This window comes from Phanerochaete carnosa (genome assembly GCF_000300595.1).
Source record: "Phanerochaete carnosa HHB-10118-sp unplaced genomic scaffold PHACAscaffold_7, whole genome shotgun sequence".
Lineage (NCBI taxonomy): Eukaryota > Fungi > Basidiomycota > Agaricomycetes > Polyporales > Phanerochaetaceae > Phanerochaete > Phanerochaete carnosa.
In genome coordinates, this window is record NW_006767634.1 from 2,478,324 (window position 1) to 2,505,608 (window position 27,285).

General features: G+C 53.7%; 9 protein-coding genes across 9 annotated transcripts; 5 read left to right on the plus strand and 4 right to left on the minus strand.

Annotated features, from left to right (window-relative positions):
- Nucleotides 1–1,286: 1,286 nt before the first annotated feature.
- PHACADRAFT_260189 (uncharacterized protein) lies at nt 1,287–2,070 on the plus strand. The gene has a single exon (XM_007398322.1). It carries the CDS (start codon nt 1,549–1,551, stop codon nt 1,804–1,806), a length of 258 nt encoding a protein of 85 aa, XP_007398384.1. The 5' UTR covers nt 1,287–1,548; the 3' UTR covers nt 1,807–2,070.
- A 1,897-nt stretch (nt 2,071–3,967) lies between these two features.
- Nucleotides 3,968–5,748, minus strand: PHACADRAFT_186309 (uncharacterized protein). The gene is made up of 5 exons (XM_007398323.1): nt 5,640–5,748; nt 5,482–5,583; nt 5,000–5,416; nt 4,330–4,944; nt 3,968–4,275 (listed from the first exon to the last, which is right to left on the minus strand). Exons 1-5 carry the CDS (start codon nt 5,715–5,717, stop codon nt 4,192–4,194), a joined length of 1,296 nt encoding a protein of 431 aa, XP_007398385.1. The 5' UTR covers nt 5,718–5,748; the 3' UTR covers nt 3,968–4,191.
- A 1,530-nt stretch (nt 5,749–7,278) lies between these two features.
- PHACADRAFT_125622 (uncharacterized protein) lies at nt 7,279–8,866 on the minus strand. Its single transcript, XM_007398324.1, has 3 exons — nt 8,332–8,866; nt 7,991–8,279; nt 7,279–7,937 (listed from the first exon to the last, which is right to left on the minus strand). The coding sequence occupies exons 1-3, from the start codon at nt 8,629–8,631 to the stop codon at nt 7,465–7,467; spliced, it is 1,062 nt and encodes a 353-aa protein (XP_007398386.1). The 5' UTR covers nt 8,632–8,866; the 3' UTR covers nt 7,279–7,464.
- A 1,463-nt stretch (nt 8,867–10,329) lies between these two features.
- Nucleotides 10,330–12,098, plus strand: PHACADRAFT_148472 (uncharacterized protein). Its single transcript, XM_007398325.1, has 3 exons — nt 10,330–11,454; nt 11,504–11,861; nt 11,919–12,098. The coding sequence occupies exons 1-3, from the start codon at nt 10,680–10,682 to the stop codon at nt 12,007–12,009; spliced, it is 1,224 nt and encodes a 407-aa protein (XP_007398387.1). The 5' UTR covers nt 10,330–10,679; the 3' UTR covers nt 12,010–12,098.
- A 113-nt stretch (nt 12,099–12,211) lies between these two features.
- Nucleotides 12,212–14,558, minus strand: PHACADRAFT_260193 (uncharacterized protein). Its single transcript, XM_007398326.1, has 15 exons — nt 14,398–14,558; nt 14,302–14,344; nt 14,080–14,245; nt 14,004–14,030; nt 13,894–13,946; nt 13,760–13,839; nt 13,639–13,701; nt 13,409–13,587; nt 13,327–13,354; nt 13,255–13,265; nt 13,170–13,188; nt 13,098–13,107; nt 12,949–13,038; nt 12,710–12,895; nt 12,212–12,659 (listed from the first exon to the last, which is right to left on the minus strand). Exons 7-15 carry the CDS (start codon nt 13,661–13,663, stop codon nt 12,536–12,538), a joined length of 672 nt encoding a protein of 223 aa, XP_007398388.1. The 5' UTR covers nt 13,664–13,701; nt 13,760–13,839; nt 13,894–13,946; nt 14,004–14,030; nt 14,080–14,245; nt 14,302–14,344; nt 14,398–14,558; the 3' UTR covers nt 12,212–12,535.
- A 420-nt stretch (nt 14,559–14,978) lies between these two features.
- PHACADRAFT_186312 (uncharacterized protein) lies at nt 14,979–16,137 on the plus strand (the record flags this gene model as incomplete). Its single annotated transcript, XM_007398327.1, has 6 exons — nt 14,979–15,120; nt 15,231–15,257; nt 15,350–15,428; nt 15,455–15,604; nt 15,661–15,865; nt 15,903–16,137. The coding sequence occupies 6 exons, from the start codon at nt 14,979–14,981 to the stop codon at nt 15,942–15,944; spliced, it is 645 nt and encodes a 214-aa protein (XP_007398389.1). The 3' UTR covers nt 15,945–16,137.
- Nucleotides 16,138–18,258: 2,121 nt separating this feature from the next.
- Nucleotides 18,259–20,542, plus strand: PHACADRAFT_260195 (uncharacterized protein). Its single transcript, XM_007398328.1, has 5 exons — nt 18,259–18,436; nt 18,487–18,576; nt 18,662–19,673; nt 19,726–19,815; nt 19,865–20,542. Exons 1-5 carry the CDS (start codon nt 18,347–18,349, stop codon nt 20,053–20,055), a joined length of 1,473 nt encoding a protein of 490 aa, XP_007398390.1. The 5' UTR covers nt 18,259–18,346; the 3' UTR covers nt 20,056–20,542.
- Nucleotides 20,543–20,818: 276 nt separating this feature from the next.
- PHACADRAFT_30658 (uncharacterized protein) lies at nt 20,819–21,879 on the minus strand (the record flags this gene model as incomplete). The annotated part of the gene is made up of 2 exons (XM_007397568.1): nt 20,819–20,859; nt 20,913–21,879. 2 exons carry the CDS (start codon nt 21,877–21,879, stop codon nt 20,819–20,821), a joined length of 1,008 nt encoding a protein of 335 aa, XP_007397630.1.
- A 3,987-nt stretch (nt 21,880–25,866) lies between these two features.
- PHACADRAFT_260198 (uncharacterized protein) lies at nt 25,867–26,474 on the plus strand. Its single transcript, XM_007398329.1, has one exon. It carries the CDS (start codon nt 25,882–25,884, stop codon nt 26,320–26,322), a length of 441 nt encoding a protein of 146 aa, XP_007398391.1. The 5' UTR covers nt 25,867–25,881; the 3' UTR covers nt 26,323–26,474.
- Nucleotides 26,475–27,285: the final 811 nt, after the last annotated feature.

The following is a 27,285-nucleotide window of genomic DNA, read 5'->3' on the forward strand; positions in this document are numbered from 1 at the left end:
CTGCATCGGCAAAAAGGGACGGAGATTATATTGCATTAAAATGCAATATAATGCGATCCGGTCCGTTATCTTGCATTATAAACTCAAAATCACTAAAATCGCATTATAACGCATTATAAATGCCCGACGGTGCATTATAATGCATTATATTTGACCGCCCAATGTGCCGATGTGAATCCTGGTAAACACAGTGATGTCAGGGGTTGGAGCTCCCTGCCGAACCATTATCAGGTCTCTGAAAGAGACTAGTATCTACTTCACAGAATAGGGGTGTTCAAAGTTCGCGCGCAAAACCGATTCACGACCGCTTCGAAAGTCGTTTCGAACGAAGTGAAACGCGACTGAAGCGCGCGTAGACTTTGAACACCCCCGGCGACCACGAGGGAGTAAAATCGAACTGCTAGGCGTGCTCAATTCTAAAGTGGATGGGATGGGATGGGATGGGATGGTTTCGAGCCAGCACACGGTGGCTGTAGCTTTCCCGCTGATGGCGTAAATTAGCCGTGAGACATAAGTCAGAAATAGATCTGTTCCTAACCCGCCATCCCGCCCTCGAGTCCCGCCCGCTTCCAAAACAAGTAAGTGTATTTGTACGAGACAAATAGAGACTGTTCACAATGACCGTGAGGTAGAGGGGACAGTTCGCGTAATGCACTGTCCATTATGCAATGGAGGGAGAGAAATCGGCCAATATCACAGAACGGTGCCTTGAGGAGGTTCCATGATGCCGGCATGTGCCTATAGGCCATGACAGGCTGCGGGCACAAGCACACAAGTTGCACGAAGGGCTCGTGACGACAACAGTGATCTCAAGGACCTCGAGTGTTGACTCCAATAACATTCAAGCCTTCATGCAATTAGCTCTAGGAGAAATCATGTAACCCTTAGCTCACTTGCTAATAATTGCCATGGGCCCTACAACCACATGCTGAAATACACCAATTAGTTCAAGATATTTGCTTGTCTCAACAGGAATTTCTGGTACAGAAACCAGTATATAACCCGCATTCCAGTGCACTTTACGCTAGAGACAGCGCCGGGCACTTTACCAGGGAGTTGGCCACCAGGTGCTCGACCCCCCTCTCCCGCCTCTATTTGCTTTGTACAAATACATTTACTTGTTTTGGAAGCGAGCGGGACTCAAGGGCGGGATGGCGGGTTAGGAACAGATCTATTTCTGACTTATGTCTCACGGCTAATCTACGCCATCAGCGGGAAAGCTACAGCCACCGTGTGCTGGCTCGAAACCATCCCATCCCATCCCATCCACTTTAGAATTGAGCACGTCTGCTGGCGGCGCGAGGGACACATCCGCCTCATTCCTAATGGTCTATATACACTCTATTGTACCTGTAGCGGGGCTGCATGCTCTCAGGGAGCGAAGACGCCTCCGAAAAATTACCCGTTGGTATGCACCATGGGGCGGCCGAGAAATGCTTGTATGGAGAAACACTTTTCATCGTAACATGCTGAAAACAGGTAGCAAAAGTTGAATATAGATTGATCCCACTGCCACTACTCGATGTGCATGGGGCTATTACAAAATCGATGCAAATAGCACGGGAGAAGGGGGAGGGAGAGGAGGAGGGAGTCAGGCATGGGACGAAGCGGGTTGGTCTGGAAAGCGGGCGTGAATCGAGCGAAAAGCAGCGTGCGAAGCGGCTCCCCAGCCGCTTCAACGGACGACCGAGATTCGACGAGATTCAGCACCCCGAAACCGCGCCGCTTCGAGTTTCCGTTTCATCCTCCGAGTCGCCATCAAAGCGAGTCCAAAGCGCGTTCAAAGCGAACTTTGAACACCCCTAATTAATAAAATGCCCAAGCGGTAAAGGCTAAACTACCTTCTGTTCGTACTTGACTGCAAGCCCGTGCTTCGAATATTTGACAGTGACGCTGCTCAGAATGTTCGAATCCGAAGACATGGACGACCCAAGGACCTATTACATCTTAGCGGAGCCGCGAGTAGCTGTGCGGCAGCGGTCTAGACCTCTAATTATGCTATAGCTTGGGTGTACATGTGAGCGAGCGGAACCAAGCTTGAGGTGGAGGGGCGCTAATTTGTACGTCGCTACCCACCGTGGAACTTCACAGCTGCGCCTTGGCACAATGTGTGGGTGTTCGGGAGGTTCGCGCAAACACGACAGAGCTAATGTCACCGAATAGTCACATGAAGTTTGCGGGAGCGTAGATATAAGGTTAGATGAAAGAGCCGGCCAAGTAAACGCTCGAGCCAAAAAGTGCCAATACCGTCGGCCAGGGACATTGCAGGCAGAGCGCACCGACCACTGGCAGGCTCATTGATCTGGCTTATTTATCTAGAATCATTGGTCCATGGCGGAGATCTCCCTCGTGGAGCTATCATCGCTACATAACGTCCGTGCCGGCGGGAGGTCGGAGAATGCACGATCCTCGTCGCTGCGCAAATGCAGGACTCCAGCGACTGGACAGTTGCCCAAGATTCTCATGTCACTGCGAACGCATGGGGTGATTCCACAAGCGACTCGTCACGGATCAACTCGAGCTCGCTGACTCACGTTGGTTTCATGTCTTGCAGCAGCGGCAGTTGCGTTCGCTATATATGACTGGAGTGAGTGCTCTTTGTTGCACTTCCAGCAGTCGCTCATGCCGTTATCTTAGCCATAACATTCGCCGACGAGGCGAGTCAGCCTATGGTGCCGCCTGCTATATGCTAACATGACCCAGATAAACTTCATCTGGATTCACGGCAGTTGGACAGCTCGGGTCTTGTATGCCTGTGTAAGTACTATGGCTCCTTTGCGTTATTCTTTCTGTTGGTATTCTCACAAGGTATTGAAAACTAGTGTCGTTACGGGTCGTAAGTTGCTTCAATCGTCTTCAATACAAATAGATTGGCTTAACAACCCTCCGTAGGCTAGTGAGCATAATGTGCGACCAACGCTTTCTCATAATCGAGCTCTGGAGCGTTACTAACTACTATCTGCCTTCTCTTAGGATGGCGTCTGTTTGTGGTACGTCAAGCCAGTCCTCATCCGACTCGCAGATCTCGACCTAGCCTAGCTTTGGGAAACGTAGATATAAGTGACAAGGTACGCCCCTCCCAATTTGAATCAAGCTGATAACGACTTGGTGGTCTTACACTTCGGAGGTGTTGATAGATGTGCGGCGATTTCGATACTATCGTCTCATTACTTACTCTCGGCTCCGATAAGGTGTGCAATCTGTCTCTCTTCTATCCCTTGGGCCTCTGTGGTACTCTATGTGCCAATTGCCAGTAAGAACTATTTGTGACAGTTTCAAAGCGGCGCTGACACTAGTATTTAGCCGTGCTTATCCTTCGTATCAATGCACTGTATCACTGCAACAGAAGACTTCGCATCATACTATTCCTACTACTGTCTGGTTTGACGATATGTTTCGTAACATTTCTCGTGTTTTCGATCACAGCGAACACTGGTCAGACCGTTCACACTGAGCCATTGCTGTGTAAACTTACCTTTTCGACCTTGCTATAGCGCCGGTGGCAATGGGAAAACGCTGCTTTAATGTCAAATTTCGGAGCAATCTGTCATGGATACCATGGATCCCAAAAATCGTGTTCGAAAGCCTGCTCTTCACTCTCGTTTTGGGGCGAACTTTCACTGCGGTACTGCGTTCGAAAGACAACCCTTCTCCTTTGGAGTGGCTAATGATGCGCGACTCCTTTTTGGCATGCGCTGGTAATCTTACTTTCGCGGTGTTAAACCTAGTGATGTGGCGGTGGGACACAGTAAGCCCGCACGATATCTTAGCGAATACGGCGTATTAACGGATTGGTTGTAGCATTCCTTGACATATGCATTCACCGCGTAAGTCTCATGCCCATTATTTAATGTAGGTTACAAGCATATTCACCTATGCAGAGCAATGCAAGCTGTTGAGGCCGTGGCAGCGAGCCGTCTACTTGTAAGCTGAAATATGCTGCTTTCTCAGCCTCATTCTGAACACCCTTGCATACAGCTGAATATCCATGCATACGCAAGTCCTGCGCACGGGCAATTCGCCGACGGCGGCGACATATTCCGTATACATTCGCCCGAGGACTTAGAACTAGTGCAGTTGGCTGCCGGAGAATACATTTCATTGGAGCAATTTAAGATCGATATAAAATAATATAATCACACTACTACCTCCTTGTCTGACAAATCCGATGAATGGCGCTTCGAGGTACAATCATGTCGATGTGTCGTACTGCAGTGGTATCTCGATCGCAGAGAGGGAGGTACCATAAGAAGAAGAAGACAGGCGCCGCGTGTACTGTGTCATTGTATACATAGTACTCTTCGAGCATCATAAAGGCAAACGGTATACCTTGGCGTCCGTCGTCGCTGGTCTCCCAAACGCCACCTCAGCATACGGCACTTTTCCCTCCTCGAATATCATGACAATATTGAACAGTGTCTCGATGCTTTCATCCCTGCATGGATCTGGGACACAGCAGATCGCCTGCGGTGAGTTGAGCGTGTCCGCGAAAACGCGCTGCCTGAGCACGGTGGGACAAAGCTCTTCTCTAATCTTGTCCCTACCGTACTCCTTGACGAGCCCTGCGCACAGCTCCTTTGCGCGTTCGAGCCTAATCGGTGAGCCCGAGAGCCAAGGTGGCTCCTCAACGAGGTGGTTCTCGAGAAAATGGTTCGTGTGGACGACGAGCCCCATGCTGTCCTCTGTGATGTAGACCGTTCCGAGCGGGGACAATTCCAGGCTACGGCTGCCGCACGGTGATGCGATGAGGATATGCTGGCTTGAAGCGCATCCACCGAGTGTTGAGATGAGTTCGAGGGCATCCGTGAGACACGTCTGCTCGAGCAGGAGACGCAGGATGACGTGCACTGGAAGGAGGTTCTTGTCTACAGGCTTCGCGCGGATGGCATTGAGGCATACGCCCAGTGACGCCGAATTGAACCCAATCTTGCCAACGATACCAGGCTGCACGGACACATCAGTCAGAAAACCGTCACAAACGACAGTGACGGGGCCTCACCTCTATGACCATCCAGATATCTGGCTTGCCTTCTTGCTTGATCGACGCCAGAACAAGGTTGGGACCTACCGCGGTGCGCCAGTCCCAGTTCTGTGCGAGAATTCGCCTGTGCTGCCGGCTACGCGACTCCGTTCCCGCCTCAACATCGACCAGACGATCCACATCCCACGCGAGGGCTGTACACCCGTCGTCGAACTGACCCAGCGCAATCTCGCTGCGAGCGTTGAGGGCAATGACGTCCAGAATGTCGATGTGACGTCCGGAGATGCCATGCGTCAAGTGCCAAGCGTCACCGAGCGCATCGCCGCTGCCGTTCCCTGTGTCATTCACACCATCTACTATTCCGCGCATCTCATCATGAAGATGCGGCGCGAGCTTCTCGATAGCAGGCTGATACTGTCTAGCTGCATCTCGGACCTGCCGGGTGGCGTGTCAAGCATTTGAGGTTCGTTTCTTTTAATCGCATCAAGAAGTGATATTACCTGCTCCCAAGTGAACTTGCACTTCTTCTGGAATATGTCCTCGTAGATGACGAGCTGAGCATGGATTTGCTCGTGCAACTGCAAGCCGTGCGCATGCCCAATCTGGGGACTGGGGAGTAGTACATTCGTCAAGACGCTTGGCAGAGCAGAGCACGTACCTCGTATGACGATCCGCGCAGCTCGATTATAGGCACATTGTTGATATCCCAGCCATCCGTGTTCGCTCGCTGAATCATCGTGGTGTTGTCAGCAGAGATGGGCACAGGCCGTATAGGGACAGCCAGGGCTCCTTATTGCTTCCCATTCCGATTCCCGAACCGCGCACGCCCAAAGGTCACCTGGATTCCGTCAATTGAACCCGAGACTACTGCATCCGGGCCCCTTGCGCTACTGCACCCGAGCACATTTCGCGACTCCCTTGATGCTGCGTTCTCGACCTCACCGGCACCCCGCTGCTGATCGCATCCCCTGCGCCTATGTGTGAGGCTTCCAAGGCACGAACAATCTCGCAGTTACACAGTCGAAACCCACAAGCATCGCATTTTAATTTTTTGGTTTTTAATTCCCCCCTCCTGAAGGTGCGTAGAACAAGTTTGTATACGATTTAATACTTAGAAATTACCCCTCTCCAGCTATGCTGCTTCATCCAGTCCTTGGGCCCTTCTGATTGTCTGAAAGCGGCACCGCTCCATAACCTTCACACAATTAGGTCATCTTCATCCAGTCTTGATTCAGATTTTGATCAGGTGAAGACGCGGTATACAAGACCACTCTGGCTAGCTATAGGGGGCAGAGGTGCGTCATTGACTGTTGCCCCCTCTCTCTACTGCCTCTGTGTATCTCCCCACCTGATTAACAAGTCCACAGGTGATACACACGACACAGAGCTGCAGATACGTGTGCTGACGAACGCAAGAACTCTGCGGCCGTCATGTGTGCTTGCGCTACGAGCGCAGGTTCTGGGGCATAGCGCGCCGGTGAAGGACCTTGTTGTGTCATGATTATCCATGACACGGGCAGGGCGTGCATTCTCTTTGTACATACGTGCACAACTAGGAGTAGTGCGCTCCGCTCTGCGCAGATCCACTGAGTATTACTGTGAAATGAATGAGGGTTCCACAGAGCTGAAGAAGCTCTCATGGCGGTCACAGTGTAGAACGCGTGTGGAGAGCGTATAGCCATCATAGATATTCCATCTACAGCAAGAAGATCAGTGATTATACATGCGCCAACAAGCTGGCAGCTCCCTGTTGTAGTACGCCCATGGCAGGCCAGAATCTAAGTGGCTGACCCGACGGCGCAACAAGCAATGCTGCATTCACAGGGTGGAGAATGGCTGTGGCGGTAGATGTCATGGTGCAGACTGTTGCGTAGGCTGCAAGTGCACGGGCGCGATGGGATGGATGGGCTCTTCTTGGAATTTACGAGCTCTGCTCACCCTGAACACAAACTTAAGTGCTATGACTGTCCTGAACAACACCATGCAGGGGAATCGGCGATGGGCGCTCGACGCCCATATTCACGAGTGACGTTCTGCTGACACGCCAGCCTGTACCCGTGACTTCTCGCGAAGGTCGTCGCTGCCGCTCCATGCCGTAAGCTGAACTTACCATCGAGTCGAGTCGAAGCCAAGTCAGGCTATCTAAGAGGTGTTCGATGGCAGCGAACTGTGGGTGCTCAGATGTTTAGATACACTGTTGAGGAAGCCAGGAATCAGAGCTGCAGAATGAACGAATAGCGATGCATAAATAAGGCAAGGATAACGAAATACACACATGACAAACCTTGCCATCACGGAGTTCACTTGCGCACCTCATTTCTGTCAGTGTGCAACAGTTGCTGGAGGTGACGGCAGACTAGATAGCAGAGTCTATTCAGCATCGCCAATATCATTCCTGTGTATGGAAGGTGTCGTAGCCAAGAAATCATTACGGAACGCGCACTGGATCAGAACCAATAAATGCCGCCGTCACATGCACCTCTTCACGCCCACAAGAACGCTGTCGGTGCCTTTAAGTCTACCGAGGCAAGCTCCTTCAGTCCTTTGCCGCCGTCCGTCCGCAGGAAGACCTTCACACCGCCGCCAAAAACCCCGCCGGCGACTAAGTACTTGTCGTGCTCTCCACCGAGAACCATGCCACGCAAATGGTTCAAGCCCGACCGCACCTCTGCTGCGGGCGCAAGCTTCGCGGGGTCTGCGACTGAGAAGATGGCGATCACGTCGCCCTCGGGCGAGGGGTCGTTGCGGTTCGAAACGTACAGGTAGGGAGTGGGATACGTCGCATTCGGAGGCGGAATGAGGATCTCGGCGGCGAGCATGCCTAACTCGCTCGGCAGACCCGGAAAATTGGACATTGTGGGCACGCTTGCCAGTAGCTTCGGCTCCGCGGGTAGGGAAGGGAACTGATGTGCCGATAGCTCGCTCGTGAGTTCTAGGAGCGTATAAAGGACGTCGTCTGCAGGACAAGATAAGCAGACGCTTCAAGGAGCTTATTAACGGCGGACGCACTGTAGAATGCAATGTGTCTGGGCCCGCTGCCAGCCTTGTATTGTACGTGACCCTTCGAGGACCATCTCCCACCACCGTCCTTCGCCAATCTCCACGTTTTATCCGCGCCGAGATCTGGTATGAGTAATTCTTGGTGATCAGGATGGATGACGACTTGGTGGAGATGCGATCCCTCCTGGCGTTCCTTGTTAGGTCCCGTTCCAGAAAACGACAACAAGGCGAGTCCAGATTCATTCAAATGAGGCGCTTCCGGTGACAGAGGGATGGCGGCGAACGTGCCCGTCTCGTACTGGGATTCGTAGGTCAGGCAATTGAATTGAGAGCGCCGAAAGAAGGCGTACGTTTCCGATGAGTAGCTCAGAGTCTGTCGCAACAAGCGTGCATGGCGAGCCTCCTCCGCTCGACACGGATCCGAGCAGCGTTCCATGTCCCTTGTCGTCAAACTTGACGGCGGCGATCTTGCCATCGGCCTGCTCCAATCCCGCGAAGACAACGGACGCATCTTTGGGATGTCGGGTTAGCCAAGAAGGATGAAACCCGACGGTTAGTGTCGAGACCAGCGTGAGCGACGGGACATCGGGATCAAAAGCGAGGGTGTAAATCTCGTTTGTGTACGACCCGACGTAGATGTGGAAGACCATGGCTTCAGGTGACAAGAAGGACGCCTGCAAGAAGAACTAGCCCGCCGCGCGAGAGTCGCAAGTGGTCTTATCACAGATACGATTCAGGTCCCGTTAGTTTTATACGCCAGCTTCGGCGACCGATAATAGTCCGGAGAGACCCTTCAGAAGCTGCATTATGGCCGAAGTACGACGGCCGGTACCGCACAAACATGAGTGGAGATCAAGTGCTCGAGGAAAAGAAAGATGAAGGAGTAGGTCCATGTTGATTCTTGCGAAGTCAACATGGCTACGAATGGGAGTCCCGACTCAAACAGACGCTTCGATTTTCCAATCCGCCACCGAGATAACCCCTATAGGCAGGAGTGGTGGTTCGCCGTCGCTGCATATTTCCTTCAGCAACGACAGTCCTACTCCAGTTACGTTAAACCATAATTCCTCAGCATGTATTTCCCCCTGGTTCCTCCGCAGGGACTGTCGACTCCTCGTTGAGACTCTCAACGAGGGAAACTCGACCGAGCTTTCACCGACCGTTGCAGTATCAGAACGGGGAAAGACACGTTATGGAAGAGCTAGATGTACGGTAGCAGATGGTACATCGGCGAGACTTACGAAGACGAGTGCTTCTACGCCTTAATATACCGGCCAGGCCATTATGGACCAGTACGTCACGCTTCGGCGAGACCATGAGTGATGTGGATATGAAATGTGGTAGATGCGTGGGTAACTAATGTCAACCCGCTTTTGCCCTTTCAAGGACCAGCTGAGATGCTTGGCCCCACACCACTGTCTGTGACAGCAGTGGTTGCGACGGAGACAAAGTTGCGAGACTTACCCGGACTATCGACGCGAACAGGACTACAGGACTCAGTTATGCCATTATATTGTTTCAAAGCCATGGAAACAATCTGAAATGGGGGATGAGCGCAGCAGTGAAAGCGAGCTGTACGAGCAGCACCATTGCACCCGGGCACATCAAATAGATTCAAAACTCACCGCGGCGACCGCCGTTGGCACCTCCGGGTAGAGCAGCATTCTGCCCCTTGACCTCATCTGGGTTCGAATGGGGTGGTTACTGTTGTCTTCAAGGGTCGCTACCCTTGAAATCCAACTTCAAGTTCCCCGTCAGAGTTCGAGACCGCTGGAGAACGAACCTCACATCAAGTGGTGCCTAGAGCTAGAGACCTTCTAGACTGTACAAATCAATTCTGTATAAAGTACAGTGAATCTGTTAGAGGAAACTGTGATCCAGATTTGCTCTTTGTCGCTATCGGGGTACATGAATTCACTAACTCCAGCTCGCGGGGCAGTCCACATTCCACGCACCAGGTATGCTCGGGATCTGACCGGCGATATTTGCGAGAATGACATGGTTTCATGATATAATCAAGAAAATAGATGGTATAATCACCATCTTGTATTCGACACTCGATCATCTTGGTGCGGAGAGCAGCTGGAGATCAGGTTCAGAACAGGGACGCCACCACGGGCGTTTATCATCAATCCATAGAGATTAGATTAGACTGAGGCAGCCTACACTACTTACCCCAGATTTTCTCATACTGCTTTTTAGCTCATATACCTCAAAATTTTCACGGTTTGGAGGTGCCCTGTAGTGCGTGTCTGATCAGCGTTGGTACTCTGACGGAACACCGATAATCGTGAAATTGCTATATTAGGTGCTATCGCTGCTCAATCGGCGCTAACCTTGATCTTTCTCCGTCCCCACTCCCTTGCACGAATTTCATCGTCTCTGTCCTGTAGCATCGCCTGCACAAGTACGAAACACATAGCCATTGTTTGCGCTTAAATCACAAACTATTCTCAACGCGAACCAGTGAGAGACGGAGAAGAAAGCAGGAACCATCAAAACCGCCCCGCGGCGCAGTCGCCGATTGGCGGTACACATCTGAGCTCTGAACGTCCGCCGCAGCATAGTAGGATTCGCAGCAGGGACCGCAGTGTAGAACGCATAGCCTCACAGCGTCGTACTATCAGCAGCCTCGACAATATAGCCCCGCCGCTGTAGGTTGCGGAATTGTACACCCTCAGGTTCGAGTCATTGCAAGATGATCATCGACAAACAGCTCCTTCCTGACGATCCCACTCCAGAGGACGCACCTCCAGCCTACGATTACTCGAGCTCTTCCAGCTTTGTTCCACCACTCCCGGAGAAAGATGCAGGACCTTCCACTGAGCTCAAGTCCCCCTCTCTTCCTCCGTCACCCTCCAGCAGCTCGGGCCTATCTCCACCCCTAGTAGCCAAGAAAGCATCGTCGAAAGGCAAGGGAAGATGGTTCAACTTTGGTCAGTCGAAAGCGACGAAAGAAGTCGAGAAGACGGTCATGAACCTCATCCGAGATGTCGTCAAAGTGCCTGACGCTGCTGCCCTCTCCGTGCTGCGCAACTGCGAGGAGGCCTGCGCGTCGCACAACCTTTCCTTCGCTTCGCTTCTCCAGGAACAGAGCATCGAAGGACGCTCGGCGATATACTGGGCAATCATAAAACGCCCACGCGACCAACCCGGCCCCGAGGGTCTCGAGCTCGTCGAGGCGATGCTCACCATGGCCATGCCACTGTCCGACGCCGCCGTCTCCGAAATACGGCTCGCGTGCCTGCAGACCTCGGACGAGGTCCTGTTCCAACGCTTGCGACGCACGCCGGCGTTCTCGCCACTTTCAGGCAAAGATGAAATTCTGCTCGGTGCGAACATACCGCCTGACGAGATCGTCGTTCAAGAACTTGCCGGCAATCAGGGAGAGTTTATCGCATCCTTCCGGATACCGCAGTTTCAGAGGCGGATGAGGGTGTCTAAGCAGGTGTGCCTGGAGTTCATCGCCCGAGGTACGTCCTCATTCTAGTCTATCTTGTGGTGCGCACTCAGCTCATGCAGGTCGGATGTGGTGCCTGAAGTTCCTCGAGTCGGACGGCATAAGCTATCATATGGCTGAGAAAGGCGCATGGGTGGTCTCGCTTTCGCTGATGGACCACAGTCCGCCGACGTGGATCGACTCGCACCTGCTCATCGATGATACGCGAAGACAGCCTGGCACACCATCTTCCTCGAAGGCTTCCGCGAAGTCTATCATCAACGGCGTGCTGGAGAATAAGTCAATGCCGCAGATCGAACTCCGTCTCAAGACATCGGGCGAGCAACTCGCCCCACTGGAGCTGAACCGGCAACACGATTTCGATCGCCACATCTCCGTATCACTCAGCAAGAGCCAGATGGGCCACAGCTTACAGTTTGAGTGAGTTTGTTATCGATATCTTGAACCAGGATGATGCCCTGACACTTTGTCTGGAAGTGGATGCACATATATCGCGAGCGACGGGTCCCTGACTGCGAGATTGGAAGCACGACTGGCAAAACCAGACAACGAGTGTATCATATGCTGACCTCACTGGGGTTGCGGACTGTGACTAGTACCGATACCTAAATAATGTACGAGAGCCTTGCTCTCAGCTCGCCATGTAATTCTATCCCGCCACACCATGAACCGTGAGGTACTCTGTATGCGTAGCAGATGCATCAATAGCACTTGTGGTATCGTCGACTATAGCTACAGTGGTTGTCAAAATCGAGACACGGAGAGGAGGGCTCAAACGGAGATATATATAAAGAAAACACACTGTCGTGAGTACGTGTGTCAGGGATTGGTATGCGCGCGCTTCGTTCTTCTATACACGCGAATTGCAAACGAATGTCAGGGGCAGAGGAGATATAGAGGACAGAGGCTACATGCGTGTACGGCCGAACATGAGCGGGACAGTCGACACGATCTAGCGTACCACGGGCGGCGTGGCGCGTGCGGTGGCGCCCATGGGGATAGTACGAGCGATCAAGAGATCAACGAGACGGGGTTTGCGATGGATTACTGCGATCTGCGTGCGAGCAGCGAGCGGGTGCACTCACTCGGCAGGGTCACGGGCTCAGTGAGGCGTCGGCGTCCTTCAGGACGGACCTGACCTCGGCGGACGATGCCGACTCGTCGGTCACCGGATGCTTCGCTGTGTCGCCCGACGCGGCGGACGGCAGGCGGTCGAGGCTGCGGCTTCACATAAGCGAGGTACGCACAAGGAGGCGGGACGAGCCTACCTGTTCAGCATCTCGAGCTCAATGACGTCGTGCCGTGTGACGCACTTGCTGGTCGACGTGGACGTGCGCCTATGCTGGTGGGGGCAGCCGAAAAGCTGCGAGTGCTGGCGCTCTTGCGATAGGCGCACGACGGGAGAGCCGTCGGTGAGGTCGCCGCCCTTCGGCCTGCTCTTGCTCGACCGGACGCTGGTCGATAAAGTCTCAGTCCAAGGCGTTCAGCGTGGGATGAGAACACATACACGGAGGTTATAAGGCAAGGCACGCGGGTCATCGGGCAGACGTCGCTGTGGTTCACCATGTGCTGGTAAGCTCTGCCTCCGCTGACGATGCTACAAGTGGGCACTGCATCAGCCATATCTTGTCTTCGTGTATTGGCATGGAGACGTACATCACGATATCTGGGAAAACAAGGTCGTTGAGAAATACGGTCCGAACAGTACGTGAGAGCCCGTGAACTTACAACAAGTGATGCCGACTGCCTGATGGTTAGCAGAAGTGAAGTTCAATTCCAGCAAGCACGGTGGGATCTTAAAGAAGCCACTTACAGTGAAACCACCTGATGTAGATTGAGAACAGATTTAGCCTGTGAGGATATATTGAATGGAGAAGTTACTCACTGATTCTGTTCGCAGCAAGCTTCGTCGACTAATGGACGGACTTGAGTAAATGGGGAGAACTGCGCAAGACGACTAAACAAACCGAATCAATGACCTGCGCCACCCAGAGCGGGACGACGAACTGGACCCGCTCTTCCCGCAGCATCGCCCAGGGTGACATCTGACCGTATCTTTGATGTAGAGGGTTGCTGCGGCTCTGCGCTCGAGCTCTTATCAGGCCGGCAACAAACAAGGCGAAGATAGCTGTGCAAAGGCACAGACCTGGCGACAGTGTCAACACTTGAAATTCGCAAGAACGGAGAAGAGGCGTACAGCAGCTAGTGAAGACCTTCAGCATGATGGTTGCCCCCCAGTCAGTTCGTATACGTGAGATACCTGCAAAGTAACGTAAAATCAACAAATCAGATCCTGGAGTTCAGATATCTTCACGCACAGAAGGCGGTGACGGCCCAAACTGACAACATTCCTGCTACCAAGGGATATGAAACTGACCAGCTCTTCCATACGGCAGCTCTGGAAAAGATTGTCAATGGGTCGCGTTCGGAAGTGATGTGAAGTGAAGCGTACACTTGGATTGTGAGCATATGATACACCATAACTCGTGCAATCATGTTTACACTCTGGGCGTCGACGTTCAATCAGCATACTGCTACAGCAAGGATCACTCGAGATCCCACCTCGCCCACATAGTGCAAAGTCAGGGCCTGGCCTGGCGTAAGCGGTGATCGGCAGCCACGAGAGCGGTGGACTCACGGAGTGGGGCTGCCATTGAGGCGGGAAGATATTGATGATGGCGAACGCGAAGGAAAGAGCAGCAAGGGTACGAAAAGGCCAGTATAAGACGAAAATTCCCCATCGACACCCCCTCTTGCCGGAGAGGACCATCCAATTGAACGGCAGGGCTCTTACGATCTCCCATCTGCAGGGTCGTGATCTGTGAATGGCAGAGCAGCAGCGGAAGCGCGATAAACTCACAAGTACAAACCGCTCCAGAGAAGTACGCAGATTGTGGCTCCGTCTAGTTGTGCGCGGTCAACCTCAGTAGTATTTGACGTGTCATAAATGACGTACCAAGACTGCTCGAAAAGTGCTGAGCCCCATCCGAGGTTGAACTCATCCTTGAGGCCCTGCAGGACAGGGAAGGATCTCGGTGAAGTCGCTATCCAGGACGCAGGCGAGAGAGGATGATCGGAGGAGGGTTGGAGGACCCGTGGTGAAATGATATAGTGCAGCGTCGTGCTGGATAAGTCCCACGCGGGGTGGTGGCTGAGAGCAAGGACGGCGGAGCGCACTCTCAGCCAATTGAGAACATACAAGACCCTGTGACCCGCACCGCGCCTGCGAACCGCCAAAGTCGCCCAGGGCAAAGGAGTAGGCTCGAGCCGGAAACCCAGGCGGTGCCAACTGAGTAAGGCAGGAATCGCGGGGAGCCAATCTGCATTCGTTGATCCCTCGAGAAAGTTTACGTTGCGAGGCACAAGCGAGATTCGAGATGCGCACGCTAGTTGGTTGCATAAAAAGAATAGCCGAGCCATGACGCCAGAGACTGACGGGTTCGATCGAGGCTAAAATGCTCGGAGACTTACGCAAACTGTGCAGCTAGGGTCGTATTTTCTTGTCTGGTGAATGCTTGCAAGACGGATGCAGAGCCTATGAGTCGCAAGGACAGACGCGACTTCAATATTTCGATCTGCTTCCGGTCGCCCAGCGTTAAGACCCTACCGGTTCAGGAAGCTCTCCAGTTGATGGCGTTTGCCGAACAGCGGGAAGTGCGAATGTCTCGGAGGGCTGCACGTAAGTCGACGCGCGCCTACAAGCGTTCTTGCAGCTTCCTGTGAGCTACAATCAGCACGCCTCTTGAAATGATCTTTCTATGACATATTCTGACTTCTCATTTGTCGCAGGGTGTTATTCCGATCCTCCTCGAGCTCGTAAGGCGTGTTTCACGTTGAGCCTGGTAGGCAGGGCAATTTTCATCCCGCTAATATTCCTGAATCACGATCGCCTTGCTTTGCAGCTACAGGTAATAGTTCTGCCCCGCTCAGCGACCGTCTTTGGGCAAGGGCAGACGGCGTGCGGCGCGATCCTCAAATGCCCCCGAGGTACGCCTTGCGATAGTCTCAAACAGGTCTAAACCGGCACAGCGAGCCGCGGCGTCAAGCAAAGTACCTCAGGTCTCAAGGGCAAGGTCCTACATGCAGAGTGCCCCGAGCTCGCCGGTTACTGCCTCTGCGCGTTTGAAAGCACCCCAGTCGCCACTGCCCCCGCGGGGTCACCAGTAACAACAGACTAACCGCCCCGCGAGCGCAGTTCTTGCACGGACGATACCGACAGTCTACACGTGCCCGTATCGAGAAGTCGCCGTCGGAGGTCGACTTCTGCCTTGACAGCGGGCCTGACCAGACCAGACTTTGCATGTCCCGAGACATTCGTTTCCGAAGCTCACAGCAGACATGACTGCGACGGTCCTCAATTGCGCTCTGGTGAGCAGCCGTCCTGTCCAGGGCATAGACTCGGACTACGATCGACGCCTAGCTCAGTGAGTCGTGCTGATTCATTTGCTGGCGCGTGCGCAGTACGCTCCCAGGCACAAATTGCCTGCTTACGCCGTCATGTGAGCATATTTGAAGCGTCGACGGCTGGCGGAAGGGCACAGGATCGGTAGTGGGCTCGATACGTAACATCCACACTTGTCCTTGTGGCGTGTCCCAGGGCCTAGATCTCGCAAGGCGGCCTGCACGCGCGCTCGACGCTTAGCCAGTGTTTCCGGTATCTCAACTGCGGGACGAGCGCCGCTAGAGGCACTCCTCGCACACCGCGATCACGGAGTCCAGGGTCTAGGCGTCGGCGGTGGCGGAGAGAGCAGTCGTCTTCCCTTTGAGCGCTAATATCGCTGGTTCCGTCGTTGGCACGCCGACATCTCTACACGGCGGCATGCGCCTTCGAAACCGGGGAACGGGTGGGTTTTCAACGTCGTCCACACGTTACTTGCACTGCTCACGTTCCATCTGCACTTTATCGTGTCCTGGATTCAGCTTGGGCGACATGACGCTGCCTGAGCAGCGCACTGTGCGCTTGGCGCCGACTTGGCACGTTGCGGTCCACGCCAGGTACGCGATAGGCAGAAAACACTCTTATTCAGTCTCGTTCTTGGCAAGTGAACTATTGTTTTCCAGAGCTTCGTTTCGTGACAGCCTTGTGGATTGTGGGGAACATTGGTACCGGAGCGAGTCCTGCTTCGATCAGGGGGAAACTTCCGTAGCTACATCGTCTACTTCATAAACGATCTGGATCGACTGACTCTCTAACGGTAACGTTCAGGGCCAGCAGCAGTCAGTGCTCCGCTCTTAACGGTGCGATGTGTACTGGACCCCACTATCTTATATAGCCTAAAAGGTGCTTACCCGACAATGCAGGGCGTCGTTCATTGCATGAACGTCGACATCTCTGCACGGCGACATGCACCTTCGAAACCGGGGAACGGGTGGGTTTGCAACGTCTTCCACACGTTAGCTGCACCGCTCATCCACCACCCGCGGCTTGAGGGACTTGACGCTGTCCGAGCAGCAAAGGTGTACCCTGTACACTTGGCGCCGACTTGGCACATGGCGGTCCGCACCGAGTATGCGATAGGCAGAAAACAATCTTTTTCAGTCTCGTTCTTGGCAGATGAACTATCGGTTTTCAGAGCTTCGCTTCATGACAGCCTTGTGGATTGTGGGGAACCTCGGTTCCGGGGCAAGTCCAACTTCGATCAGGGGAAAGCCTCCGTAGCGACAGCTGGCGACCTGATCGACTGACTCTCTAACGTTCGACGTTCAACGTTCAGGGCCCGCAACATACTCGGCGCTCTGTTCTTGACGGCGAGGATATTGCTATTTTGTACGACCTGAAAGGTACTTGCCCGACAATGCAGGGCGTCGTTCATTGCAAGAATGCCGACATAAACATCGGCGCCGCGCTATATGCGGCAACCAGCCCTAAGTCGGTTATCAGTTGTTAGGCCGAATTTCGAGAACGTTACATTAGTGGAGCGGCGTTGCCATGACATCCAAGACAAGGACATACCTGTAGCTCAAGCTATTCCTCGAAAATGGCATAGGTTCTCGTTGTTTATTCGTGCTCTTCGTAGAACCTGAAATGCACCAGTGTCCTATGCTATCCGGGCTCGTCCTCGAAGGATCAGACAAGGCCAGGCATCTCCTCTTCCTCGGAGCTTCTGATCAGGGACGCGGCTCTTCTGCCCGCACTCGTCTCTCGATCGACGGTGAGCTTGTTCCGGGTACCTACTTCGGACGATCCCAAGCGCACGTCATCGCCTGTGTGCAACTTGACAGCTCAGGAAGGGTCCAATTACGCGAACTATCTTTGGCAGCAGCGAAGGCATGTTCTGACCGAGAACGGAGAGAACGCACCGTCGCGCCCGAGAGTTTTCTGAAACTGTACAGCCTTCGAAGACAACTTCGCCGCCGCAGCAGGAGAGACTACGGCGTTTTATGTGGAGCTATGAGCCGGGATATGCACCTGACTCTGCGGTGCAGCGCGTCGGGTTTACCATGGCTCGATCTCTTCCGAGTTCGAGAAGAGACTCATTCAGTGTTGTAAGGCCTGGTGCGAGAGTCTTGGATTAGTCGAGGACAAGCTCGGGTTGGCCGCCACAGACGCTAGGCTGTGCCAGGCCCTGCATCTCACCTCTCGTGCGAAATAAAATCCAGCAGGAATCTCAGGTGACACCCTGAAGGTCTGAAATCTTGCAGAACTGTCAAGGCGCATCTGGTCTTGTATGATTTCTGTTCAAGCACGTTGCCATGGACGAGGAAAAGTTGAAAGCTGCGAACGTGTCCGTCAATTAATTCTGGTTCCGGTCGGAGAATGCCGATGGGCCAGACAACTTGCCAGATGGTCGCGGTCTCCCAAGCCCTAACTCTCCGTCGACCGACCACGTCTCCGTCTCTTTTAAACGGCACCTGGCCCACCAGTTTCTCCTTTCTCTGAACCACTTTTTTTCGTCGCCGCCCCGATGTCGCAACAGCGAGCAAGCAGCCAGGCTAACAGCCTCGGCAACATCGAGCTAATGTTCAAACAAATTATGGAGGTTGTTCACAAGTCGGTTCGTCGCCACTCCTACTGCAGGAATCGAGGCTGAATGACGTCTTGCAGCAACTGGAAATTGCAGAGCTCCGGTCAGAGACTCATGAGCTGCGTCAAGCCAATGCCAGCCTGGAACGTCAGATCAAAGAGGGTATACAGGTGAGCTGTCATTCTATATTCACATTATACTATCTTTAAATCCTGTCCCTGTCGTTCTGCTATTATTGACACGTACTCATTCTAGTACAACGGCAATGGGTCGAGGTTCGGGACGGGTTTCAACACGCCAGCTCCTAGCAGCCCGCAACTGCGCGCAAAATCACCCTTCCTCTCGCCCGCCTCCATTCCTTCACTAGCTGTACCCACCAGCATATTTGTTCCATCACCACTGGGCGACAATGCCCTCTCCCAATTCCCTTTCACCTGCCGAGAGATTCCCGGTTTCTACGTGGTCATTCCTGCGGGAGGCGCAGGGACCCGTCTTTGGCCGTTGTCTCGTGAGGAACACCCGAAATTCCTTCTTGACCTCACCCTCAAGGGTCGCTCCCTGATTCAAGCGACATGGGATCGTCTCCTTCCTCTCACCAGCGCCGCCCGTACGACCATCGTCGCAGGCCCCGCACACGTCAGGAAGATCCGCGAACAGCTCCCTGACCTCCTGGCACACAACATCTTCTGCGAGCCGAGCGCGAAGGACTCGCTGGCTGCCATCGGTCTCGCCGCCGCCATCCTCGCCCACCGGGACGAAGCCGCCATCATCGGCAGTTTCGCCGCCGACCACATGATTTCCGGCGACGACGCGTTCCTCGCTGCGGTCGCAGAGGCCGTCGAGGTTGCGAAGCAGGACTACCTCGTCACCATCGGTATCGCGCCGTCGCACCCCAGCACTGGCTTCGGTTACGTCCGTCTCGGTGAGAAGGTGGGCATGTCCAACGCGCCGAACGCGCGCCTCGTCTCGAGCTTCAAGGAGAAGCCAGACGCGCGCACCGCTGCAGCATACATCAAGACAGGTAACTATCGCTGGAACGCCGGAATGTTTGTCACGAAAGCCACGTTCCTGATGGACCTCCTCAAGGAGTATAAGCCTGAGATGCATGACGGTCTCATGAAGATCGCTGCTGCCTGGGACGACGAAAGTCTGAGGCAGAAGGTCCTCGACGACATCTGGCCCAGTCTCGAGAAGATCGCCATCGACAACGCCGTCGCTGAGCCCGCCGCTATGGATCGCCGTGTTGCTGTTGTCCCCGCCACCTTCGGTATGTATGTCTATCCTCGTGATCTGCTCACTCCTGACGTGTCGACGTCCAGGTTGGGACGACGTCGGAGACTTCTCCTCGCTCGCCGACCTGCTGCCCGCAGAGTCAAATCAGCCACGCGTACTGGGCGACAACAACCTCGGTACGTGTCCCTCTTTTGCTCTCGCAGCTTGTCGCTCATACCCTTGCAGTTCTCACTGAGCAAGTCGCCGGTGGCATTGTCGTGCCCGGCTCTGGCCGCCTCGTCACGCTGCTCGGCGTTGATGACCTAGTCATCGTCGACATGCCCGACACGCTCCTCGTCACCACGCGTGCACGGTCCCAGGAGGTCAAACGCATCGTCAAGAAGTGCAAGGAATCTGGCTTTAAGCAACTGCTGTAGTCTCTTTCCAACCGTCATCGCTCGAAGACCAACCGCCCTACACATCGGGCTGCTTGCCTAGCGGAGCTGAGCTTCGTTTCCTCGCTCCCCACAGACTTTCTGCTCATTTTCAGTTCTATTGTCTCGTTTGTTTCTGACTGTTAACGTACTACTCGGGATCCTTTGACTGCGACTATCCTAGCTCTTACTTGCTGTACTGCTTCTTCCATATTTATCTCGCATCCTACCGTAATGCAAAGGGACTATTGTTATCTCCTATTCTTTTCTCCATGTTCCTGATGATGAGAAGACTAGGCAGTTGCGAGCGGGGAGTTGCAAGTTCGGATGATATCTACCGCATAACTCAGGAGGCGAAGCACAAGGCTACGTAAGCTCGCGGGGGAATGATCTAGGCGATAGAACATGCCAGGGCGAGAAATCCAATTCTCCGGTTATCGTCAGCCAGTACTCGATCCAGTCTTTGGTGTAATCCTCGCCGAACGCCGGGGAGTTGCGGGTGGGGGTGAACGTGGCGTTCAGGGCCTGGAACGTTCGCTTGGCCTGCGCACTGAACCATCCTGCGTAGGTCACATCGGCAAGCGGCCGCCCGACGCGAGCGCGGTGCTGCATGAAGCGGAGTGCGATGTACTCGTTCGGCCCAAGGAGCACCAGGGTCCGGAGGCACGGCCATGCCGGTGCGCCGTCGCCCCGCGCGGCCGCGTCGTCCATGCTCATCGCGGCCCTGAGCGCAGACGTCGGGTCGCCGCCTGAGATCTGGAGCTCCTCAAGGAGCGGGAAGGCGGGTATGAAGTTGGTCCAGGCTGTCTCGTCAGGTATGTAGTACCGGAGATGGCGGACAGTCGGGAACTCCAGCGTACCGGAGTGGAGGTAGGAGTGGAAGGACATGATGCTGTGGCCCAGGATGTGCACCCTGTCTAGTGAGCGGGCGGCCCTGCACAGCTCTGAAACAATGTTGTAGTCGGCGTCATGGTACTCGAGTACTGACTCGATGACAAGGAATGTTAGATGAGGGAAGTCTGTGGGCATGACTCCAAGGGAGGCGGAGGGGATGGGCACGTTGAAGCAGCCATGGCGCAGTACCAGCACCTGGAGTGTTGCAGACGCGCTGCGCAGCATGTCCAGAAACCGAACGACATGGTTCGGGACGTCGTAGAAGAAGTGGACCAGTTCGAGCGTCGTCAGCCTCGAGAACAGTTGCAGCGGGGTCGAGTGCAAGACGGTGCGAGCGTAGTAGAAGCTGGTAGCACGCAGTTGCGTCAGCTTTGGGGCCGTGATGTCGAGGACTCGCATATCCTGACCAGGTTCGTATGAAGGGATCTGGAGAGACTCAAGAGCTGGGAAGACTTCTCCACTGATTTGCTTCGTAAATGAAGCTAGGTGAGCGGCATTTCGAGCGTCGAGGACCAAGTGCTCCCATCTCGTCCTCTCCTTGAACAGCGCGTTCCAGACGTCGTCGCAAGGACAATCGTGTGATCCTTCTGAATCGCTATCCGATTCAGAATGATCACTTTCGGCGTCGTTCATCCTGCAGTCGAATTCGACGGAGAGTGGGAGCCGACCGGAACGTGCGATGTATGCCTGCACTACGTCCACGTCATCCCTCCACTCAGAAGGAATGATATGGATGCAGTTCCAGAGGCACGGTAGGGACAGAACAAGGTCTCTCCATCGCCGTGAAACGTGACTGATGGGAATTGGAGAGTTCATATACAACTGAAAACGATTACTGCCGCAGTACGGGAATGTCGAATGTGCGTACGCTATCCGCAGGATCTCGAATGCCACGTCGTCTGGAAGCATATCGACAGGAGCTAGGGAAGACATGTGTGGGCCGTTCTTCGGTGGAGTAATCCCGAGTATCGAGTATCAATGATTTAGGGGAGAGCCGTCCTCCACCAAATTTTTCGTGAAAAGTTGTATATTTGAATGGCCGACAATATCTCGACAGTCACGGCGTTTCAAGATTGTGACACTGCGAGGAGAGCTTCGAGTAGCCAAGATTTCCCTTCAAGTTCTGTAAAACAACATAAGCACAAAATATGGGCAGTCATAAGTAAGGGACTTGCATGAGAGGTCGCGGGGCCTGGAGGAGGGTGAAAATGAGATTCAATTACCGCACGGCGCAGACGCCACAAAAGTTCTGGCGCGTGAATCACGTGACTCGTGATGAGGCTTTCCGTCTCGCCGCTCGCGGTTTCGCCTCGCGCACACAAGACTTATTCCGGAATATCTGCACAGAAGTTGGGCAGGCAGCTGGATAACAAAGAAGATTACGCATATTATCTTATTCTCCCGGGGCACAGTTGCCACATAAAACTAGGTGCTAGTATTGTACTAGTCAGCTCCGAGTCGCGCATCGCTAAGTAGGAACGACAGTAACATTCGTCTCGTCGTACATCATTGCCAGTGGTGTGACTCATCAAAGCTGAATATTGCAGCATTTCGTAACACTCGTGGTTTGTACGTATGGTGGCTAGATCATGTAGTGGTGCACGGTGGCGGACGAAAACCCTCTCGCTGTTTTATTCCGGTATGCCCAGGATGGTGAAGCCAGAGTCACAGCCGTCCGTGACATCTTCGTGCACTTTTGCGTTCAAGTTCTGGTTAACGCAGACTTAGAGAACTGACACCATAGCGTGCAAATCTCGTGCGCGACTGCCATGACGCCAGGTACAGATGCCTGAGGTGCAATATTAATAATAATGAAGGCCACCGCCTATACCTACCAGCTGCGGCAAACAAAGCTTTCACTAGTGGCTGCTTGAAACAGCACTGATAGAGCCTATCCGGTATGTGGGACTTTTGAAGTTCGGCCACTGATGCATCCGGCCGGCATTCGTATGAAAGATGCTCTCTGCCAGATCTTGCAATATGCGTGATCATACCATTTATCTCTCTATTCGACAAGAATATTTACGAGATAGACGTGGATTACTATGACAAAATTCCGGGGCGGTCTACTCGGCAGTCTAATCCAGGGGCATTCCAAACACAGTTAATCGGCGATAAGATAGCGGGCCAAAATAGGACATCTGTTCGCGCTTCACCCCGGCGTTCGTGAACTTCAAGTTGATCTCTGACCTGACGGTGCGTGGCAATCCCATCTCAGCGTACATGGGAAGAGGGAAGTTTCAGCATAGTTCTCAGACACCTGTCGCCGTCGTCGCTGTAGGGTACGGCGCAGGGCTGGAGTGGCGGAGCATGCTCTTCGAGGCCACCGAGTCCGCTCCGGAGATGTTCATATGAGTCTGAACCGGCTCGTGTCGAGACTCCTGCCGCAGGGCTGGACACGGCTCGCAGATTACAAGGAGATGGAGCGCATCGGATAGCGTTTCGGAGCCGTGATATGACCTAAGTTGGTGATGTGCAATGTCATGCGAGTAGTTGTGCCTTGCAGTCATATCACGTCGACGTGCACGCACGCGGGACATTGCAGGCGGCAGCTAGCCCGCCGAATCAGCGCAGCGGGAGTAGCGGTCGTTTACCGTCATCGTGCCCCGAAATCAGCATAGACATACATCCGCCATAGCTTATTTCGGCAACCCATTCGCGAAGCTCTTTGTCGAAGAACGTCACTACATTGAATCGGTATGTCCCTGCAGTCAATAGCCTTTTCACTAGTCTCCTCCGGTTACGTTTAGCGTCGGGAACAGAATGATCGTACAGATGAACGCCATACTGGTCGCATGTTTCAGTTTGGCACAATCCCACAGCAGCCCAATTCTGCAGTACAGGTTTCGAGTCATCCAGACGCTATGTAGAGAGTTACGGGGGCATGGTAGATTAATTCAACTCCTTTCCCACATCACATGCCAGGAATAATATCTAACCGAGATGGCATTGCTGTCAACCTCCAACGTTCGATCCCGGTCATCTCGTCGAACGCAAATGGGTCCTAGTGCGTCAACATGTATTTTCTCATGGGTGGGACTGAGGCGCAGAGGCCCCCGGAGCCCACCATGCATTCCTCTCAGGAGTCATCACCTCCCAATCCTGACACTTATCTCACCTCTCAGAGCTCGAGTCCGATGTCCTTCCAACCATCCCCGGAATACGCACGCCTAGATACTGAAGAATACGAGGGAAAAAGTGGGGAAGCCGTCGTAACGGCGAAGGAAGGTCTGCATATCATGCGTCCGATGGGTTTTCCTACGGCAGACGTCGCCGTCCACGCTCTATGGTATGGCTCCCTGCCTCTGCCGCAGCACTATGCAGCTTCGCCATTGCTGCGACCTTACTCTTTTAGTTGTTCACCCGCCGTGTGAGCGACCACCTACCAAGCGAAGATAAGCAGTTCAGCGGGGCGATTGTCGTGCTCGAGAGTTCCTCTTCTACCCCGACGGAGAACACTGACGGCACTGTCAACCTGGACTCTACTCTGTATGGCCTGACGATTGCCACGGTCGCGGTGAGCATGCCTAATTCGAAGCGGCCCAGCAGACTCCCTGACTGACGTCGACTCCTGCCTCTGCAGACGAAGGTCGTCCCCTTTACCACACCTGTCGTCATCGGTGTGTTTGCTCTGGGAATTGCTAGAGATTGGTTTCGCGTACAAGAGGGACGTCGAATTGAAGACATGCCGACGGCCGCTCAATATGGACTTCTCATAAAGCTCTGCTCGTCTCCGTCTCTCATGAGCGTGTACGAATCCGGGATATACCTCAGCCTACGACGTGGGCAGAGGGCTAAAGCGGCTCCAATGCTGCTATTCACGATGATAATTGTGATCCTGATGCTCGTTACATCCTACGCTCTGAGGTATGCACGTGTCTCTACTTGCTCGGACAACGTTAGCTGAGCGATGGCGTCAATATCATCAGTGCTGTAGATATTTGGATGCACAGCACCTCCCGAGCATTCGTACACACCGAGATCCACGATAGCTCGCCGGAGGTCCTTCCTCACCTTGGCTCCGACATTGATCTCAGCGTTTGCCCTGGTCCGGCGCTCACCATGACATATAACAATGCGGTTCTACCTCCTGGGCCTCAGAATTACACAAACTGCGCCCATTTCGCCACTCCTAATGTCCACGGTGTTGTCGAGCGGTGGGGGAACGCCTCGCTTATGAACGAGGGCCTTGAGGCAGTCAAGAACGGGAGCACAAAGTTCAGATCGATCATTGTCGACGACTACGCGGTACTCGTCTCTGCGTCTCCCCCAACGAACGTGCTGAACGCAACTTTCAACACCTTCGCCATCTCCGCAAGCTGCCAGCCCGTGCTGAGTTGTACTACGGACACTGTTTATTCGAGTACGGTTGCTTGCCCATCCCTCAACGTACAGTCGAACAGTACGTTTAACATCAACGGGAGTTCGAGTGTTCAGGAGTACGACGTCACAGCTAACAAGCTCGGTGACACCCAGCCCGCATACAGCTGGTGGGGATATCCTCTCAACTCCAACTTAAATCCGTTTGGTGCTCTCGTCTCCTTCGGATTTGGTTCCGACGGGCTTTCGGTGTCACTTCCGATTGGGAGTACGCCTGGATGGTACATGGACTCGATCTCCGGTTTCGAACTCGCTTACTACTTCGCTGGATGCACCGTCACGGCATACAATGTCTCCATGTCGTATACCTCAGCCGACTCCTCATCAGCTTCCGAAGATTTAGGCACCTATTCATTCGTCTCCGAACCCGTCATGTCCAATTTCAACACTACGTCTGCTCTCTTTGCTGCCCTCGACTATGCTTACGCGGACAATCTGGCAACTTACCTCAAGTCCACCTTAACACCAGACCTGAACACTTCGAGTAATGTGTTCAGCGTTTTGCTCTCGCAGAATCTTTCCTTCGCGATGATGGCCCTCGCGTCTCCGCTCCTCATGCCCATCGCGTCGACTGATGGGAAGATCCTCACTCAACGCGTCGCGAGCCGATACAAGGTTGGCCCGCTCTATATCTTCATCGCGCTCCTGCTCTTATACGGCCTCATGTCCCTCGTCCTTGGCATGTATGCCGCCATCGCCTCCTCGCGAGAGATGATATTCTATGGCCCAGGCGGGGCGAGAACACACGGGCAGACCTACACCGAGGCCGAACATGTGCAGCTACGACTGAAGGACCCGCTTGTGGCCGTTGCTGAACGGTTTGCTGACCCGGCGCGGCAGGGTCTCATGCTCGAGAGGTCTGCACTGCAGATGTTCAGAGAGCATCCGAACTCGGCGCGCCTCGGTGTCTTCGCAGAGGAGACGGCAATGGAGGCTTCTGGAGCGCCGCTCGGGCTATTCAGGCGCAGGGCAGAGGTTGAGAGGATAGTTTTGTAAGATCTTATGATGCGGAGACTATGAGTTCGGCCTGTGCTATCTCTGTGTGTGTGGATGCAGTTATCTTGGTATGAGTCCGGCGGCAATGTAACTTACCCAGACTTGAGCGTTTGAGATCACGTAAAAAAGCAGCGAACTAGAGTTTCCGCTAGCCATGGTTGCATAATGCAGAAATTCGGGGGAGAAAAGGTAAAGCAGTAGGGAAGAAAAGTTATCTATCTCGGTTCTTGTCCTAGATCACGCTGAGTTCAATACCATAACCCCATCTGAGAATCCAGCACCAGTACTAGTGTCCTCTCCCCGTTAGCCGCTTATCGAAGTTTAAAGGCAAGGTGAGATGAATTAGCAGAGCGTTCCGTTGAACGCCTAACTGGCGCGTGACAGCTCGACATCTGAAGGCGGGCATGTCTTTTGTCCACTGGCTCTACGGGACCGAAGTATACTTTGGAAGGTAAAGAGCTGGCCGAGTTGCTATCTGACGAGGTAACGAGGAACATACAGTCGTGCTCACGTGTTAGCCAAAATACTGATGCTCATGGTGGCTCATGCAATGGCGAATGGGAGACAGAAAATGAGAGAGGACTTGGATGGCAGACGCGAATCGGTCACTCAACATAAACCTGGCGTCTGCTCGCTTCCTAGCGCCTTCTAATTTAACGCCCAAAGAGCGCCCGCTTACCGCCGGAAACATTCCGGATTTCGCGGACTTACTATTGCTGCTCTCTGCACGGAGACGACATTGCTACTACAGCATTAGACGGAAATAAGCGAGTAGACCGCCCTTTTCATGAAACCGCGGCGGGCAGACAAGCGTTGCTGGCTGGCGAATGTTGCCTTCGCACCCCTGCACTAGACTCCGTTAGGGACCTGCCGGCAACATTGATGGTCACCGCCGCAACGCCCCGTTTCTTCAGGTCGCCCACTTCGTAGCGAAAAAGCAAGTGCATAGAATACGCCCACAGC

What these genes read in the sequence shown, in the direction of transcription:
- PHACADRAFT_125622 (XM_007398324.1), bottom strand. Translation starts at nt 8,631, where the DNA reads ATGGTCTTCCACATCTACGTCGGGTCGTACACAAACGAGATTTACACC. An exon ending in CTGAGCTACTCATCGGAAAC is followed by an intron (nt 8,280 to 8,331) that starts GTACGCCTTCTT and finishes TACGAATCCCAG; the next exon opens with TACGAGACGGGCACGTTCGC. An exon ending in CAGACACATTGCATTCTACA is followed by an intron (nt 7,938 to 7,990) that starts GTGCGTCCGCCG and finishes CTTGTCCTGCAG; the next exon opens with ACGACGTCCTTTATACGCTC.
- PHACADRAFT_260198 (XM_007398329.1), top strand. Translation starts at nt 25,882, where the DNA reads ATGCCCATCGCGTCGACTGATGGGAAGATCCTCACTCAACGCGTCGCG.
- PHACADRAFT_260195 (XM_007398328.1), top strand. Translation starts at nt 18,347, where the DNA reads ATGTCGCAACAGCGAGCAAGCAGCCAGGCTAACAGCCTCGGCAACATC. An exon ending in AGATCAAAGAGGGTATACAG is followed by an intron (nt 18,577 to 18,661) that starts GTGAGCTGTCAT and finishes TACTCATTCTAG; the next exon opens with TACAACGGCAATGGGTCGAG. An exon ending in TGTTGTCCCCGCCACCTTCG is followed by an intron (nt 19,674 to 19,725) that starts GTATGTATGTCT and finishes GTCGACGTCCAG; the next exon opens with GTTGGGACGACGTCGGAGAC.
- PHACADRAFT_148472 (XM_007398325.1), top strand. Translation starts at nt 10,680, where the DNA reads ATGATCATCGACAAACAGCTCCTTCCTGACGATCCCACTCCAGAGGAC. An exon ending in CCTGGAGTTCATCGCCCGAG is followed by an intron (nt 11,455 to 11,503) that starts GTACGTCCTCAT and finishes CAGCTCATGCAG; the next exon opens with GTCGGATGTGGTGCCTGAAG. An exon ending in GGCCACAGCTTACAGTTTGA is followed by an intron (nt 11,862 to 11,918) that starts GTGAGTTTGTTA and finishes TTTGTCTGGAAG; the next exon opens with TGGATGCACATATATCGCGA.
- PHACADRAFT_186309 (XM_007398323.1), bottom strand. Translation starts at nt 5,717, where the DNA reads ATGATTCAGCGAGCGAACACGGATGGCTGGGATATCAACAATGTGCCT. An exon ending in TGCGCGGATCGTCATACGAG is followed by an intron (nt 5,584 to 5,639) that starts GTACGTGCTCTG and finishes CCCAGTCCCCAG; the next exon opens with ATTGGGCATGCGCACGGCTT. An exon ending in ATATCTGGATGGTCATAGAG is followed by an intron (nt 4,945 to 4,999) that starts GTGAGGCCCCGT and finishes GTGTCCGTGCAG; the next exon opens with CCTGGTATCGTTGGCAAGAT.
- PHACADRAFT_260193 (XM_007398326.1), bottom strand. Translation starts at nt 13,663, where the DNA reads ATGCTGAAGGTCTTCACTAGCTGCT. An exon ending in TGGCGCAGGTCATTGATTCG is followed by an intron (nt 13,355 to 13,408) that starts GTTTGTTTAGTC and finishes TCCGTCCATTAG; the next exon opens with TCGACGAAGCTTGCTGCGAA. An exon ending in CCTTGCCTTATAACCTCCGT is followed by an intron (nt 12,896 to 12,948) that starts GTATGTGTTCTC and finishes TTTATCGACCAG; the next exon opens with CGTCCGGTCGAGCAAGAGCA.
- PHACADRAFT_260189 (XM_007398322.1), top strand. Translation starts at nt 1,549, where the DNA reads ATGCAAATAGCACGGGAGAAGGGGGAGGGAGAGGAGGAGGGAGTCAGG.